Consider the following 19150-nt stretch of genomic DNA (forward strand, 5'->3'; position numbering starts at 1 on the left):
TAGGGCGACTGGAGGCTGGTCAAACACAGCAGACTATGAAACGGGCCCTTCGTGTGCCACAAAGTGTGATCTCAAGATTATGGCAACGATTCCGGCAGACAGGAAACGTGTCCAGGTGCTACAGTACGGGACGTCCACAGTGTACGACACCACAAGAAGCCCGATATCCCACCATCAGTGCCCGCAGACGGCCACGGAGTACTGCAGGTAACTTTGTTTGGGGCCTAACCACAGCCGCCGGAACAGTTGTCTCCAGACACACAGTTTGCAGTCGACTGAACAGACATGGTTTATTCGCCCAGAGACCTGCAAGGTGCATTCCACTGACCCCTGGTCACAGGGGAGTCCGTAAAGTCTGGTGTGAGAAACACATTAGAGAGTCATTGTAACAGTGGTCCCAGGTTATGTTCACGGAAGAAATCAGGTATAGTCTGAACAGTGATTTTCGGCGGGTTTTCATCTGGCGTGAACCAGGAACAGGTACCAACTCCTTAATGTCCTTGAAAGGGACCTGTATGGAGGTCGTGGTTTGATGGTGTGGGGTGGGATTATGATTGGTGCACGTACACCCCTGCATGTCTTTGACAGACGAACTGTTACATGTCAGGTGTATGAGGACGTCATTTTGCACCAGTATGTCCACCGTTTCAGGGGTGCAGTGGGTCCCCCCTTCCTCTTGATGGATGATAACGCAAGGCCCCACCGAGCTGCCGCCGTGGAGGAGTACCTTGAAACAGAAGATATCATGCGAATGCAGTGGCCTGCCTCTTCTCCAGACCTAAACCCCATCGGGCACGTCTGGGATGATCTCGGTCGACGTATCGCTGCACGTCTTCAAACCCCTACGACACTTCAGGTGCTCTGACAGGCACTGGTTCAAGAATGGGAGGCTATACCCCAGCAGCTGCTCGACCACCTAACCCAGAGTATGCCAACCCATTGTGCGGCCTGTGTATGTGTGCGTGATGATCATATCCCATATTGACAGCGGAGTACATGCGCAGGAAACAATGGCGTTTTGCAGCACATCTGTTTCGGGATGATTTTCTCAACTCATCACCAATACCGTGGACTTACAGATCTGTGGGGTGTGTGTTTCCTATGTGACTATGCTATTAGCACCAGTTTTGTGTAGTGCCACTTTGTGTGGCACCAATTCTGGAATTATACATTATAAGATTGAGTGGATATGCAGATGATTAGTTTTTCAGTGGAGATAGATGCAGAAGTCGCACATGTGCACGTGCTCTGTGTACACAGTGTTGTTATCTCCACCCAAAAGGTTCCAGTAATGCTAGACACATCCAACTGCCACCATTCTCCATTCTCTTTTCTGTGTTCGAAGTACTGAAAATAAAGTCACAAAAGATTGAAAGTTTTGTCATTGAATCCCAATGGCATGAAAATACTGGAGTAGCAGTCTGGTAGTGTTTCGCCCATGTGTCAAACGAATATTTAAAATGAAAGGGAAAGAAATGTTACGTTGGGTAAGCGACAGAGAAACACCATTCCAAGCATTCATGTCAAACATAACTTTTTGTGGAGATACTTGCTGAGGAATTACTATCAACTCATGGAATCATCCACCTTTTTGTGTGGACCAATTGCAGTCCTGAATGGATGGAGCGAAAGAGCTGCTTTGCTCTCTTACCTGATTTTCATATCACTTGCATACATGTTTCCAGCTGGCGAAGCAGTCAGGTTACTTGAGAAAATAGTATCATTTTCAAGGAACCAACCAAGCTTTATCATCCATCGGAAGAAACTAAAGAAACTATGGACTCATAGTCAGGAGAAAGTCCCCGTAGTGCAATGCGAACAACTGGCCTCGATATCTTAATTACGTCATGTCCACCCTATGTCAGATGCCTACCGTCATTCCAAAGTTTGCAACTTAATCCACTTTTTGCTTTGTCTTGTCCTATCCATATCGTTGGGACTGTACTACAGTCTCGCTGGTGAAGGTAACATGGGCTTCGTTCTCCATCTCTCCAGGCTCACGCAATCCCCAACAGTCAGTATTTTCCGTCCTGCAGCCAATGACTTCCTATCCCCGGGGATGACATGAAATACACACTGTCAAAGCACTTTCCGTATAGAGGTCGGTCTGCCACAAGGAAACAAAACACCTCGTGGCCTATGGTTGTCATTCTGTCGACATACTACTCTTACGTACCGACACGTCAGCTGACGAAGGCTACATCTCGTTACGTCACGCAATGAAGGAACGAAGATAATTGTTTAACGTCCCATCGACATCAAGAGAATTAGAGTCGGAGCACAAGCTCGGATGAACAACCTCAGCATTTGCCTGGAGCAATTTAGTGAATTCATTGAAAACCTATATATTGATGGTAAGACGTGGATTTGAATGGTCGTCCTCCCGTATGAGAGTCCCGTGTGATAACCACAGTGCCACTTCGCTTGTCGCAGTGAAGGGATCACAATGCAGTCGCGACTCCGAAGTCCATGAACTGCAGACTTCCACAGAACATTCTACTGCTCTGAGCACTATGTTACTGGGTTTCTCTTTGCCGCTACAGCTGTCTTCGATAAAAACTGTTGTGCTGATAAATGATTCTATAGCTTCGCATTTAACGACAGAAACTATCCCCTCACGCAAGTGAAATAACAGAGAGGCCTTCAAATGCCCTTGATTTACGCCCTGGATCCGTGCGTGTTGTGTCCCATAAGCAACTAACTACAGAATGAAAATCTTGTAGACACGTCAGCTTCTGAATGAACGGCTTCAATTCTCTCAATCCTATCCCTTGGAGTGCATTATCCAATAGTCTTGATTGTATCAGTTTCTGCCTCTCACCTGCATGCACGCCTCTCTCACTCGCAGGTTTCTTGTGGAAATTCCCAAACGCACTTACAGAATTCTTCAGTTCAGGTTTACTTTCCGGTAGATGTCAGAAATAATGAACCGCGCCACTGAGTAATGTTTAATATTCTATACTTGGGTTCGTTGCCCACTTGCCCGTTCCAGAACATTAATTCCCATCTCCTTCCTGTAATTCTGAGCATCAGTGGAACAAGAATTTGCCCAAAATCTCACAAAGTCAAAGTGCCAAGTATGATAGTATTTGATGAGCTGGTGTCTCGTATGTGACAGCTCGTTCTGAAATGGGTTTGCTTACTTCATACATGTGCAAATACTTAACATAATGAAGAACCCGAGTTCCGCCGGACGTCTGATGTTTGACGAGCAGTGTACTGTCCATTTCAAACTGATAGCTGATATCCGAATTTTATCCGGACCACATTAGAACAAATTACCTACCAACGACGCCCTGTGCATGTAGTCAATGCACCCTCAAAAGTACAATTTAGAAGATGGTGTATCTGCCCAAAGTGCACGAAGAGCCCGTACTTCCACAGAATTTCAAACAATAGTCTTGGCTCAATGGTCGCTTGATGTAATATTTACGGTTGGCTTTCGTGAGCTGAAATACGAGAATGAAGGTATCAAATTCGTCCAGTTGTAAAAACGTGAGGACTATAGGTTTTTTTTTTTAAACTACGTATGTTAATACACAACAAAAATTTACTTCGTCAGTCAACGTATTGAAGGTGGAGTGAAACACGCGAATTAGCTAGTGGTCCTACACCACAATTGGCATTTATCCCTACCTAATGGTAGCAGTTAAATTAAACATCAGAGATAAGACTACTTGGTTTCGTTATTAATGTTTGACGCCTTTAAGAGATTAATTTTTATTTTCAAGTGTGTTTATTTTTTTACCTTATAACTTACCTTAAAGTACAAAAAGATAAGCTTACTCACCACTATGTTATGTAGGTTACTTACCAGATGGAATTATGTTCTTTATTTTTCCACTTGTTATTTTTTCCACCCAGCTATTTATAATTCCAGACGCTCCATCTTGTAGAAAATCCATTTCTTCCACTCCAGCCATGAATTTCCCAGCAGACTGCTTGAACGCCTCATAAATTTCAAAATTCTTCTTCACAAACACCTTGTTGGCTACTCTTAGCGTAACGTCGTTGACATCCTGAAGCAAATGTGCATGAACGTTAATTATTGCTTCCAGCGTACTCTCTCTCCTTAACGACAATAAACATGGAAAGACTCCTTTCTAGTGCGTTAAATGGTAGCACGCGGAGAGTGGTGGTCTATGGGAGCCTTTCCTAGACCTCGCACAAAGGTTTTGGGTGAGGCTAGCAAGTGGATACCTATTCTGGCAGTGAAATATTGTTAAGAGGTGAATATTCCGTACATGAACGGTAAATGAGATTGTATCAGTGGAAAAATACGCCAAACATCAGACCTGCGCCATTAGATGTCCTTTCACAGGTGTTTAGGAAAACATTTTCAATTTATCAGTTGTTAAGTGTAGTCTGAGTTGGTTCAAAAAAGGGTTGTGCAGTAGGACATTTATATGAACGAAACTGTGGATATGGAATATAATTCAGTTTACCAAAGGCACAAAGATATTATGAAAATCTACTTAATTACTTATGCAAGAACGCGGAAGATTGGATGAAAATGATTCGTACAGTATGCAAAACAGGTGATGAATTGTTTTTGTGCAAGGTAGTGAGGGATATTATGAACATATCACATTTCGAAAACAGCATTAGAGTATTACTATGAATCTAGATGTCTCTTTGACGGGTAGGCAAAAGACTCAGAAATTTACCTGGAGAGGTACGAACAATAATTTACGCTTTTTAAATGTGATGCAACTCTAAAGCACTAGTTTTATTACTTTGACATCTGTTCTGCAAAAGGTTAGCAAATATTCATCCGAACAACAACAGCAACTAAACTGTACAATTCCTGGGTGTCTGGCCGGATCACGTCGTAATTACTACACGATATTTCGATAAACAGTCTCGTTGCCGTGTTCGGGTCTGCTGCTCCGATTTTTTTTTCTTTTTTTAATGTGGAGCCCCTCCACGTCCACAATGGCATGATGACCAACACAAAAGATCTACTGCCATCTCTGCATAACGGTTGGTTTTCACTAGTTGAGTTATGTGGTCGCACTAATTCTGAATGGAAATGCGAAATTTGTGGCAGGATCTTATGGGACCAAACTGCTGAGGTCATCTGTCCCTAAGACTACACACTAGTTAATCTAACTTAACTTACGCTATGGACAACACAGACGCCCACGCCCGAGGGAGGACTCTAACTTCCGACAGGGAGAACCGCACGGACCGTGACATGGCTCCTAAGACCGCGCGGCTATCCCGTGCGGCTAATTCTGAATGCTCAGTAGCACTAGTGAGAGGATAGAATTCGACTCACGTCCGCACGTTCTCCCTAAGCTATCCGTATCTGTCTTTGTCATCGTTTGCACACTGACCTGAGTTGGAAGGTCACCTTGCTTAGTGAGAGGAAAACCCAAAGCCAATCCCTTCCATAACTGCTTCTGCAGTATTTTATTGATCCGCAACTATTAAACCTCAGATAGCACCAGTTTCTTTTATAAAATGGAAGTTAGTGATCAACTTAAAACTTAACATTTATTGTATTAGGTAGCAACATACAGATACGTTGCGTAGCGTCGCTTTCTATGGCTGATGGCTTTCCCCGAGGCGAGTGTACTGCTGCTACGAGAAATTTCTCGCACCGATTTTTATAAACTATGGAAATGTGGGTTACAACGTTAACAGATACATCTGAGAAATAAAAGAACTGTCGTGGGTCTCCGAAGTATGGATGGGAATCGTGTGAGAAGAGCAGATGAAGCGACAGGTAAATAGCAGAATTACGTCAAAAGACCGTATGGCAAAGAAGAGCTGTCGAATGGCCTGACAGAAGAGGAAGATAAAGTGGAATAAAAAGTTCATTAAGTACTGCTATCAGGTTATGACAGAGCAAAACTTGCCAGTAACAGTGGAATTTCTATCAAATGGGATGTTGTTTCACGTAGTGTCAAAATCTAGTCAAGTGAAAACATAGTGTCAGGTTGGTAGAAAAGCAATACCATCACATTTCGAAGTAATCACAAGTAGTTTAATACGTGGTTGGAGTTAGGATAGCGACCACACATCGGACCAACACTCACAGCACTCATACGACGACGATGCGGAGTGTTGTACAAATTTTGGGCGAACTCGTATTCTCTACTCCTGTCAAATAAATTCAACTTCTGATTTCTGTTAGAACCTTACCAACAAGCACATAGAGTTTAGAATATGATCATACCCACCTGCAGCTCACTCAGTGTTCCACTAAAACCGTGCTCAGTAGTATTTTTATCTTCCGGAAGACGAAGTCCACTCGCCATCTCTTTCGCCGTGTTTCCGCCAGCTCCAAGAAATGTAAGAGAAAGGATTACTTGTATGCTCCATGGCGAGAACAACAAGTTACCTTCTTCCTCCGCCAGCACCTAGAAACAAATACATGAATTTTATTAACTGAAGACACAAAGTCTGAAAAGAATTCCGTGCCGGCCGCGGTGGTCTCGCGGTTCTAGGCGCGCAGTCCGGAACCGCGCGACTGCTACGGTCGCAGGTTCGAATCCTGCCTCGGGCATGGATGTGTGTGATGTCCTTAGGTTAGTTAGGTTTAAGTAGTTCTAAGTTCTAGGGGACTGATGACCACAGCAGTTGAGTCCCATAGTGCTCAGAGCCATTTGAACCATTTGAAAAGAATTCCGTAGCCACATTTTGGCACTTTATTTTACTGGTCCGTTTGTCTGATCAGTCACTCAAACTTTTTTTACATTTCACTATTACTGGTTTCGGCTACTGCCATCTTCAGATCACAAAATATTCTGATGTGGTTTCAATGTCAAACTAAATATGTAGGTACATAGCAAGTGTTGTGCGTCGCTGGTTGAAAACATTCAACATTTCAGTAGGTGTGTATGGTTTAACCGTCCACCGTTTGACCACTTAGTCCGCGAATTACATGAGCTCTTCCCCCACTTGCCATTTCCTCCGTTATGTAGGTACATATTAAGTGCACTTAATATGTACCTACATGTTAAGTTTGACGTTGATAGTAAATCAGAATATTTTGTGATCTGAAAATGGCAGTGGTCGAAACCGGTAATAGTGAAGTGTAAAAGTTTGTGTGATCCAGAGGGACCTGTAAAATAAATGTGAATTTTACTTTCCGTCTTTAAGGCATTACGTAGACACTTTTCGCGTCTGAAATATGTAATACATTGTGAACTGGAAGAAAAACATCCAATGCCAACAATTTTATAAGGTGAAGACTCTTAGCGTTGAGTTTCTCTTTTGCCTGTATCCCGTACCCACACAGGTACATTGTGCATGGTTAATGTAAGAGGGTGGCCAGGTGAAGTTTGTCGTAGGATTTCCGGCCGTGGGCTTTGCCATTCGTGATGTCAACGTGATGTTTCCAACCACAAATACTCTAGCCGTAGGTTTTTGTATCATTTTCTTGTATTATGAGGAGGTCGGCCAATGGATTCTTTTAAATTTCAAACTGTTTACAGCTTCCTCCTTCAGCTTATTTATCAGAAGGTATACATTCGGATGTTTTTGATTTATGGAGGAGCTATGGCAAACTTTGACAGCATTCGTGGTCCTGCGCCGCTGGTTGAAAACATTCAACATTTCAGTAGATGTGTTGGGTTTACCCGTTCACTGATAGACCATTTAGTCAGTGAATTTCATGACCTTTTCACCACTAGGCATTTCCTCCGTTATCACCACTCACGCTTCAACAAAACTGTTTGGTGGAAGATGTGCTACTGCAATACCACACGCGGCTAAACACTCTGACTTCTTCCCCATCCTTACGTTCCTCCTTTAATGCCGGTTCTTTAATTTCTACAACAAACGTAGCTTGAGTCGACAACTGCAACCGGAAAAGGATGCTTCCGGGAACACTATTTTCATAGCTTTAACTGTAACCATTTCAAAGTCTAACACTGCAGTTTTCGGTGACCTCCCAGGCATCTTAGTTTTCAATCCAGAAAAAAAAGTGTTTCTGACGTATTTTGACTTTTCTATGGATACAAAGCAAATAAAACGTTAAGCGTCTTTATCTTTTCTTCTGTGTTTCCGATGTCCATGTGTACTGCGTGTAGTCGTCTTTTTTCGAACAGCTGTCAAATATCCCGTCCGTAAGAACAGTTCCATTTTGACGTAGGATTTTCGCGGCATCTTGACAACGGAACGCCAGAATTCTTTCGTCAGGAGCAGATCCTTCGTTAGTTTTCAAAAAACTATTACCTCCAGTTAATTTCGAACTGTCTTCGCTGAGTTGAATCTCGGAATTAGTTCTAGGGTTCTGGGTCGTCTCAGTAGCTACCCTTCTTGCTTTACACAAAGCAGTCTTGGAGTTCTCATAATCTGGTATATTTGCGACGAAATCTTTCAGATCTTGAAATTACTGTTTAAAAATTTGGAAAACAGGCAATGCTTTCTCTTTGTATATTTTTTCTGCTGTTATACATTCGTTTCTTAAGCTGAATATCTAATCCGGCAGGTGACCAATGATGTTGCTGTTCAGATATAATTCTGTCATTTACAGTTTTTAAAACGCCTCGACTCTTACTCTGTCCGGAATTCAAGCTTACCCAGATCGTACACTTGTCACATTTTCTGGGCACCCGGTAGCAACGAAGATCATGGAGAAGGCATGCCTTTTCTTTCATGCTTGTAGTTACGATGCGCAACAAAATTTAAGAGTCACTTTTTGGAAACCTCGTACTTGTTTCCCATTGGGACGCAGAAGTTTTAAACCTGACCCAACAGTGTCTACAAAGCTACGTCATGCTCGGGCTTGTCGTGGCTTCAGGCAGCATGATATCGACAGTTGCGGAAAACAGGGAGAGCTCAGAAGTTCATGTGAAGTATAAAGTTGCTTAATGATGTCACATTGACATCAATTTTCACTACAGTTCTGCTCAAAGCTACAGTGGACGTGTCACACGATGGGGAAGGTCGTCAATCCCACTCTTGCTAATATTTGACTCATGTGCGATGGAGGTCAGAGCTCCGACGACCACTATCAACATCACTCGGTTTTCTTTATGTGTGGCCAAGGATAACATTTCAGACACGTCGCCGCTCGGAATAAACACGACAGGTCGTAGCGTGTGTCAGGGGGTGGCAATGAAGCCATCCCTTCCCTTGAAGTGTCATTTCCACACTTTCCAACGTAGTAAAAGACAGCTTGCAGTGCACTGAGCAACATGGTCACATTCTTGAAAAACGTTGACACTGCTTACATCAACCCGTTCCCCTCCAGAGAAATTCAAGTCTTATCTTCTGAGGACATCGTGGGCCTACAACCCCATGGTATATGTTCCTGGCCTTTCGGAGTGTAGAGCGATCACACTTTTTGCTCTAGTGTACAGGGTGAATCCACTAAGGATCGCTTAAAACCATTCAACGAAATGTTTATTCTTTTTCAGCCATCTTGTTCCGCGCCGCACTGTGGCATGATTACAGGGAGGTAGCGAAACAGGAGAGCTGCCTCGAATCACATTCAAATTTCGTCGAACGGTTTTAAAGGGTCTCCACCGAAGAAGCACTCTTGGCTCTTAAAACATGCACTTTGGAGTCCATGTTTACTGAAAATACACTACTGGAAATTGAAATAAGAACACCGTGAATTCATTGTCCCAGGAAGGGAAAACTTTATTGACACATTCCTGGGGTCAGATACATCACATGATCACACTGACAGAACCACAGGCACATAGACACAGGCAACAGAGCATGCACAATGTCGGCACTACTACAGTGTATATCCACCTTTCGCAGCAATGCAGGCTGCTATTCTCCCATGGAGACGATCGTAGAGATGCTGGATGTAGTCCTGTGGAACGGCTTTCCATGCCATTTCCACCTGGCGCCTCAGTTGGACCAGCGTTCGTGCTGGACGTGCAGACCGCGTGAGACGACGCTACATCCAGTCCCAAACATGCTCAATAGGGGACAGATCCGGAGATCTTGCTGGCCAGGGTAGTTGACTTACACCTTCTAGAGCACGTTGGGTGGCACGGGATACATGCGGACGTGCATTGTCCTGTTGGAACAGCAAGTTCCCTTACCGGTCTAGGAATGGTAGAAGGATGGGTTCGATGACGGTTTGGATGTACCGTGCACTATTCAGTGTCCCCTCGACGATCACCAGAGGTGTACGGCCAGTGTAGGAGATCGCTCCCCACACCATGATGCCGGGTGTTGGCCCTGTGTGCCTCGGTCATATGCAGTCCTGATTGTGGCGTTCACCTGCACGGCGCCAAACACGCATACGACCATCATTGGCACCAAGGCAGAAGCGACTCTCATCGCTGAAGACGACACGTCTCCATTCGTCCCTCCATTCACGCCTGTCGCGACACCACTGGAGGCGGGCTGCACGATGTTGGGGTGTGAGCGGAAGACGGCCTATCGGTGTGCGGGACCGTAGCCCAGCTTCATGGAGACGGTTGCGAATGGTCCTCGCCGATACCCCAGGAGCAACAGTGTCCCTAATTTGCTGGGAAGTGGCGGTGCGGTCCCCTACGGCACTGCGTAGGATCCTACGGTCTTGGCGTGCATCCGTCCGTCGCTGCGGTCCGGTCCCAGGTCGACGGGCACGTGCACCTTCCGCCGACCACTGGCGACAACATCGATGTACTGTGGAGACCTCACGCCCCACGTGTTGAGCAATTCGGCGGTACGTCCACCCGGCCTCCCGCATGACCACTATACGCCCTCGCTCAAAGTCCGTCAACTGCACATACGGTTCACGTCCACGCTGTCGCGGCATGCTACCAGTGTTAAAGACTGCGATGGAGCTCCGTATGCCACGGCAAACTGGCTGACACTGACGGCGGCGGTGCACAAATGCTGCGCAGCTAGCGCCATTCGACGGCCAACACCACGGTTCCTGGCGTGTCCGCTGTGCCGTGCGTGTGATCATTGCTTGTACAGCCCTCTCGCAGTGCCCGGAGCAAGTATGGTGGGTCTGACACACCGGTGTCAATGTGTTCTTTTTTCCATTTCCAGGAGTGTATATATTCTTATTTTGGTCCGTACAACCAGCTCTTAAAATATGAAAGGAGAGAGCCTGACGTCGAATGGATTTGTTTTGCAGCATCGAAGATGAAGACGTGCTATTAGTTCTAAGGGTATGCGTTTTAGAATCTGTGTTTATTCAGGTGCTTTTGCTTCCAGTATCTTGAACAATCAACTGTGCGCATTTACGCCGCTAACTATGATAAACTCTGTATAAGACAGCATACGGCTCTTCGGTAAACATTGTTGTTGTTGTTGTTGTTGTTGTCTTCAGTCCTGGGACTGGTTTGATGCCCGCCGGAGTGGCCGAGCGGTTCTAGGCACTACAGTCTGGAACCGCGCGACCGCTACGGTTGCAGGTTCGAATCCTGCCTCAGGCATGGATGTGTGTGATGTCCTTAGGTTAGTAAGGTTTAAGTAGTTCTAAGTTCTAGGGGAATTATGACCTCAGATGTCAAGTCCCATGGTGCTCAAAGCCATTTGAATCATTTTAACTGGTTTGATGCAGCTCTTCATGCTACTCTATCCTGTGCAAGCTGCTTCACCTCCCAGTACGTACTGCAGCCTACATCCTTCTGAATCTGTTTAGTGTATTCATATCTTTGTCTCCCTCTACGATATTTCCCCGCCACGCTCCCCTCCAGTACTAAATTGGTGATATCTTGATGCCTCAGAACGCGTCCTACCAACCGATCCCTTCTTCTGGTGTGATTTCCCTAAATCACTTCAGGCAAATGCCGGGATGGTTCCTTTGACAGGGCACGGCCGATTTCCTTCTCCATCCTTCCCTCACCCGAGCTTGCGCTCCGTCTCTAATGACCTCGTTGTCGACGGGACGTTAAACACTAATCTCCTCCTCCTTCTTCTGGTCAAGTTGTGCCACAAATTCCTCTTCTCCCCAATTCTCTTCAATATTTCCTCATTAATTATGTGACCTACCCACCTAATCTTCAGCTTCTTTTGTAGCACCACATTTCGAAAGCTTTATTCTCTTCTTATCTTAACTATTTAACGCCTACGTTTCACTTCCATACATGGCTACACTCCATACAAATACTTTCAGAAATGACTTCCTGACACTTAAATCTATACTCGATGTTAACAAATTTCTCTTCTTCAAAAACGCTTTCCTTGCCATTGCCCGTCTACTGTTTATATCCTCTCTAGTTCGACCATCATCAGTTATTTCGCTCCCCTAATAGGAAAACTCATTTACTACTTAAAGCGTCTCATTTCTTAATCTAATTACCGCAACATCACCCGATTTAATTCGACTACATTCCATTATCCTCATTTTACTTTTGTTGATGTTCATCTTATATCGTCCTTTCAAGACACTGCCAGTTCCGTTCGACTGCTCTTCCAGGTCCGTTAGTGTCTGTGACAGAATTACAATGTCATCGGCGAACCTCAAATCAGCGTATCTAGCGTATGAAAGAATGCCTACAGCTGAGGCTGAGAAATTACTGAAAAATGTATCTTCTAAGGGATTAATGGACACATCTGCAAGGATTCCTGCTAAAGGGTTCCCCATTGCAAGGCCAGCTATTTGTTGATATACCTTTCCATTAAACTCAAAATAATTATATTTCACCACGATACAAAGTAAATTCATAAGATCGGTGATTTGCCCATCAGACAAGTCTTTTTTGAACGAACGTAAAATTTTTCTACCATGTGTTAGGCTGCAAGTGCTGGCCCCTTTGTGTAGAGATTTTCATTGTCAAAAGAAAGTAATTTCGTTTCCTTGTCACAGTGAATGACTTTAATTATGTTAACTAAATATTGGCGATTAGAAACAGAATAATTATTACGCAAAATGAATGATTTTTTCAATAAGTCTTGCAGAAATTTGACTAAGTCGTGATATGCACATTTCATACTGTTGTTTTTTTTCTGAGCTCGTAACTTAGGCGATTGAGAATTGATGTTGATTAGCTGCTTTTTTCTGAAAAGGCTCAAGAAAAGATTTGGCATCGTTAACTGCGGTTCTATCTTCTTTCCGCAAAGTTGGTGTGGGGTCCTCATGTTGCTCGAAAATATCGTTTTCCTCAAAGAACCGCAAAGTTTTTGTAGCATATTCTTGTTTACTAGCAATGACAATGATAATCCCCTTATCAGACATCGTTACCAAAGCATATTTTTCTACAAGCTTGGTATTTTTGGTTTTAATGATTTTGCTGTCGGAATTAACAATATTATGAGGTCTTTTATACGTTATGTATGCTATACTACCATCATCTACACTGCTATTGTCACCTCAGTCTATATTTGAGCACAACTTAATAATCAGCTTAGTGCTGGCTCATGACCTCAGTTTTTGCCTATTGGGGTAGAACCACTTCTGGTCTCGCTGCCGGATGTGAGCACAACCACAAATATAATATATTCTACAACAGGTCTCAGACAGTATTAGCTGCACTTCACAAATGTCAGAAGAGATAACCTGTTGTTGGAGCGCGCGCGCGCGCGTTTGTGTGTGTGTGTGTGTGTGTGTGTGTGTGTGTGTGTGTGTGTGTTTTGCTTGGTTCGCGTAGTATAAGGATATTAAGGATATCAGAATAGCTTAATCTATGTGTAGACTGTATTTTACATGATAAATTGCGCTAATGCATTTAGCTGTTTTTACACAATCGGATAATTGGAGCTCTAGTGGCTTACTAGGTGTGTCTAGAAATTTCAGTCTACAGTATCACTGATTAATGGAAAACAGAGGATAAAACGATGTGCTGTCGTCATGAAAATTAATGCCTCTTGGCCACAGGGCCATTCAGTGATGTTTACCGCGTGCTGGAAAATGTCATTGTAGGCTTTTATCAAAACAGTAATCATCAGCCATTTGACATTCAGTGATGGTTATTGGTCTTCTTTAAACTTATTAACTATTACATTCCTCAACGATATGCATCCATGCTGCTCTTGCCTATGTGATCGAACGCTAATGATTTTTTTATGTTTCGATTTGTGCTTTGGTGTGGCGGGAAACTGCGTATAATCGGATCAAGTGTCTTACATATTAGTCACTGAAATCCCTGACATTTTGCGACTGATTGGTCTTATGTAGTTTCTTTCATTTATTGATGTTAGTTACGCTAAGTGCGGCCAACACTTTTATACTGAGCTACGAAGTGCACTGTTCCCGTCTTCAACCGCTACGTGCAAAATCGGACGCGTCTTCGTGGCCCTCGACCTTGTCTGTGAAACAAACAATAACTCTCGCTTTCGCAACAGTCATCAGCAATAAATGTTTTACCCTATAACTTAATGGAGTATTTGCACTATTGTTATATGGACAATAACGTTATTAAAATCACTGTTTTCTAATTTGGTCCATGTGTACTCTAACTAGATAGATGTTAAACCAAAAATGCTCTCGATTAGTGGTTTGGAAGTAATGCAGAAGGTGCTCAATGATATGTTTCAGCCTCTATTACAAAAACACTATCTAAAACTTAAGACTGCCTACCTTCGATGTCGGTTTGACACTGTGATTATATCCAAACAGTTTCTCTCTGCAGGCACAGGAAAGAAGATGTTTGTGACTCACCTTATTAAATCCTCTGAAATAAATGTTATGGCTAGGTTTTTATGTACACCAAGGTCTAAAGGCGCAATTTACTTTATTCATTCTTAAATTTATTGTTCATTAATAATCCAGTGTGTTAAAGTGATTTTGCACTTAAGAATTCAAGATGGAAGCAGGTAACAGTGTTTCTAATGCAACGTTTATACAGCCATTTTTAAAACTTTTACGTAATCAGTTATTAAAAATTATTGATTACATTGTGAACTTTCACTCAGCAAAATTTACGTCAGCAAATGGATAAACAAGGCTACCAATGCATAGAGCTTAGATCTTTAATCAGTTTTAATGAACTGGTAAATGAACTTCAAACTATGAAATATTTTAGTTTCAGAAATTGCAAATACGATCCTTGAGATCTTAATTTTAACACAAGTTATTATTTGTAGTGAATTACACAGGGTTAAGGGTAGAGATTGTATGCTAAAAAAGTCAAATCAATGTTACGAATGACCCCTAATATGCAAACTAGCCATTCCTAGAGAAATCATTACAGGAGTAATTTACTACCTCAATTCCGCCCTCGGACTTGATAGCCGCCTGCATTCGAATAGGAAGTGAGTCCACAAAGCTGAGCAGGTACGTCGTATACAGATTAAGCCACTCGATGAGGATTTCTTCAAGCTGTTCCACCAACTTGCGGGAGTTTGGAGTATGTCATGAGAGTAAAGCGCAAGCTGAGTTTCAGACGAGTGACGCCTTCGAATAGCATGCTGATTCGTGGACATAAGTTTCTCAGTCTCAATGAAGTTCATTATATTCCAACTGAGAATATGTTCAGCAAACTGAAGTTCGGGACATTGTTCCGTAATTTCGCGGGTCCGTTCTTTTACACTTCTCATATATTGTAGTCATCTGCTCTTCTTTCCAGTCGCTTGAGACCTTGTGCTGGCAGAGAGATTCGCGATAAATGCAAGCTAGGTAAGAAGCCGATGCCGTAGACCACCTCCTGTAAAATCTAAGTGGGGTTCCAAACGGACCTGGTGATTTGTTTCTTTTCAAATCTTTCAGTTGCTTCTCTACGGCAGAGATGCTTATTACTACGTCGTCCTTATAGGATTATTTCCGATGGTCAAATGACGGTATGTTTGAACGATTCTCCAGTGTGGACGATTTCTTGAACGTGAAATTTAGCACATTATGGAACTTGAGGCTCAGCAGCAGACTAACTCTTCATGTTCCAGTCAAACTTAGTCCAAAGACATCAATTACGATTGCAGTGGCTACGATGTCATTGAGGGTGAACCGTTGATAAATGGCAACGTGTGGCCCGGTCCGAAGGTCAAATTTCTTTTTACGCTAGGGCGGTGGTCGTGTCTGGATATGTCGTCTTCCAGACAACGGCTGCTGGCAACATCCACTACGCCACGGACACGGGGTCTTTGGGGCAGCATTATGCTGTGGAGAGCATACACCTGGGCTTTAAAGTGACCTGTGTTTGTAATCGAAGGCACCATGGCAGCTGCAGTCCACGTGAACGTTACAATGGATCAGCAGCATCCCTTCATGCTTAATGTCTCCCCCAATGGCGATCACATATTCCAGCACGACCAATGTCCCTGTAGCAACACCAGAATCATGCCACCGTGGTTTGAAGAGCACGATAGTGTACTCACGTTTATGTCTTGGCCACCAAATTCTACTGATTTCAAACTATTGGAACATATCCTGCTGGCTATCGAACGCGACCTTCCGCAATTTACGGGAAACACGTGACCTGTGCGTAATGTAGTGCTACATACCTCTAGCAAGCTACGAAGACCTTGCCAAATCCATGGGAAGCAGAACTGCTGCTGTTTTTGATTCCAAAGATGGCTGTTAACCAAGTGGTCTGAATGTTTCGGATCGCTGGGCTCCACAACAGCAAAGCACTTCTTGGTCCCTTCATCATCATTCGCCTCGCTCTGTATCTCACCAAGGTCACTTTCACTTTTGTTACAGTCAGAATCCTGTCTTCCTCTCCCATCAATTCCCCGCTACGTTTATATCGCCCACGCAGTCTACGGATCAACATTCTTTGTCAATAACAGTCACGGGAAAGCCTTACCTAAAAATGTTCGCATTACTAACCTTAATTTACATATAAATTTGGGCAACAGATCCGTTTATATGTCCGACAGGCTTCTCAACACTTGCGACTCACACCTTGTGGCCTTCTTTAAGTTTAAATTAGTGACATTGTTAATTTGTTACAGGCGCTTGTGGCGCGTCTCATGATTTCATAAGGGATACAGACACCATGCAGCAGCCCTAGGGCATATGGCTGCCCATTCCGCGCAAAGGAGCGTGTGAGGTGTTGCATGTGTTCTTACCCTGTAGATGTCCGATGTGAAGAGGCCGTTTGCTTCAGACACCGTCTGCAGCGCATCACTGACGGCTGCATCAGCCATTTTCTCGAAACCCTAGGAGGACAAATCAGAGCAGTTTTGGAAAGAGGCTTACAGCATGGCTAAAGATAGGGTCTTCGTTTGCCCTAGTGCTAAATTTTAAAGTTATTTATTCCTCGTGATGTATGGTGACGGTGCCACATTGTACCTTTCTGTAATAAGTAACACTCATAACAATTTTCTTTTCCTTTTCGTATCAGCCTTGTATGATGACACTAAACATTCGTTGCAGATTACCGGGTGATCAAAAAGTCAGTATAAATTTGAAAACTTAATAAACTACGGAATAATGTAAATAGAGAGGTAAAAATTGACACACATGCTTGGAATGACATGGGGTTTTATTAGAACCACCCCATATTGCTAGACGCGTGAAAGATCTCTTGCGCTCGTCGTTTGGTAATGATCGTGTGCTCAGCCGCCACTTTCGTCATGTTTGGCCTCCCAGGTCCCCAGACCTCAGTCCGTGCGATTATTGGTTTTGGGGTTTACCTGAAGTCGCAAGTGTATCGTGATCGACCGACATGTCTAGGGATGCTGAAAGACAACATCCGACGCCAATGCCTCGCCATAACTCCGGACATGCTTTACAGTGCTGTTCACAACATTATTCCTCGACTACAGGTATTGTTGAGGAATGATGGTGGACATATTGAGTATTTCCTGTAAAGAATATCACTTTTGCTTTGTCTTACTTTGTTATGCTAATTATTGCTATTCTGATCAGATGAAGCGCCATCTGTCGGACATTTTTTGTATTTTTGTACTTTTTTTTGCTCTAATAAAACCCCATGTCATTCCAAGCATGTGTGTCAATTTGTACCTCTATCTACATTATTCCCTGATTTATTCAGTTTTCAAATTTATACTGACTTTTTGATCACCCGGCATTTCTGCTTTACAGAAGGTGATTTTTATACGGCGATAAATCTAACGAAAATCATCCTAAATATTTATTTTAATCGACATAAAAGTTTTCTAGGTATGGTGCCGCTTCATATTGGGTTAATCTACTGTTGGAGAAAACCAACGTTTCGACCACCGTTGCAGCCGCCTTCTTCTGGGTCTACTGGTGCCTTCTAGCTATGCAGTCTCCCTCATTTTTTTGTTATTACTGTTCACTGCGCCTGCTATTACGTCAATTTTAAAAACCTAGTTCATTTCTTCGGTCACTTAAGTAAGAAGGAGATCGGTCCCACAGCGGCAGTTACTCGCCGGTAGTGCTCGTGCCTCGTGTTGACAGTCCGGTCTGTTGGGCTCTGATTGCTGGCAGCCAAGATGGGGCAAGCCTGAGTCCATCCTCTCTATTCATTTTCTTAGGGCGTTTAAGTGTTTCGATGGTCTCTCTGATTTTGCGTTCGGCAATAACCGGCTGCTTGGCCAATGCGTAGGCTTCATTGAATTTTATTTTTTTTTCTGCAATCTTGCTGGTATTCTACCACAGCAGATTTGTTGTGTTGCCCTAGACGAATATAGCGCTCGTGTTCTTGGTAAACAGGAGCCAACTTTTCATTCGCCGGTGACCACCCACCATCGCACTTAATACAAGAGCCGACAGACAACTGAGGTTAAGGTCTCCCTCCACTGCAGTAAACTGTTAAAATGAAGTGCCCTCTCCTTCTTCCTCAAGTGACCAATGAGATGAACCATCATCTTAAAATTATGACGTAATGGAATGTGCAGTGAACAGTAATAACAAAATGTAAGGGACACTGCATAGCCACAACGCACCAGTAGACCCAGAAGAAGCCGCTGCAACGGTGCTCGAAACATTTTATTTCTCCAGCAGCAGTTTTATTCAATATGACTCGGTAGCATACCCAGAAAACTTTTATGTCGACTGACTCTGGCCGCGGAATCCCAATCAGTTATATTTGTTTTAGTGTTAAAAAAAATGGCTCTGACCAATATGGGACTTAAAATCTGAGGTCATCAGTCCCCGATAACTTAGAACTACTTAAACCTACCAAACCAAAGGACAGCACACATATCCACGCCCGAGGCGTGGTTCCAGCCTCAAGCGCCTAGAACCGCTCGGCCACACCGGCCGGCTGTTTTAGTGTTAAAGGCAATTGTTGTCACAAGACCGCAAGTTATATTATTTCGCAATTTGGAACATTTGGTGTCAACGTAAGTCGGTAGTTGTGATATAAATAACTGTGTCACAGTAGTTATTGCTGAATCTTTACAGTGGCTCATTGAACTAGAATTA

The 19150-nt window shown here is 43.5% G+C and overlaps 1 protein-coding gene across 1 annotated transcript in view; it reads right to left on the minus strand.

Moving 5' to 3' along the window:
* LOC126335472 (serpin B4-like) overlaps positions 1 to 19150 on the minus strand; it is an 89427-nt gene that overhangs the window by 56151 nt on the left and 14126 nt on the right. The window contains exons 2-4 of the mRNA XM_049998789.1: positions 16864 to 16953; positions 6189 to 6368; positions 3815 to 4019 (exon numbers count right to left, since the gene is read on the minus strand). Coding sequence (XP_049854746.1) covers positions 3815 to 4019; positions 6189 to 6368; positions 16864 to 16941 — 463 coding nt within the window. The 5' untranslated portion in view covers positions 16942 to 16953. The remainder of the gene's footprint in view (positions 1 to 3814; positions 4020 to 6188; positions 6369 to 16863; positions 16954 to 19150) is intronic.

The sequence above is a fragment of the Schistocerca gregaria genome, chromosome 2, assembly GCF_023897955.1.
Source record: "Schistocerca gregaria isolate iqSchGreg1 chromosome 2, iqSchGreg1.2, whole genome shotgun sequence".
Taxonomy (NCBI): domain Eukaryota; kingdom Metazoa; phylum Arthropoda; class Insecta; order Orthoptera; family Acrididae; genus Schistocerca; species Schistocerca gregaria.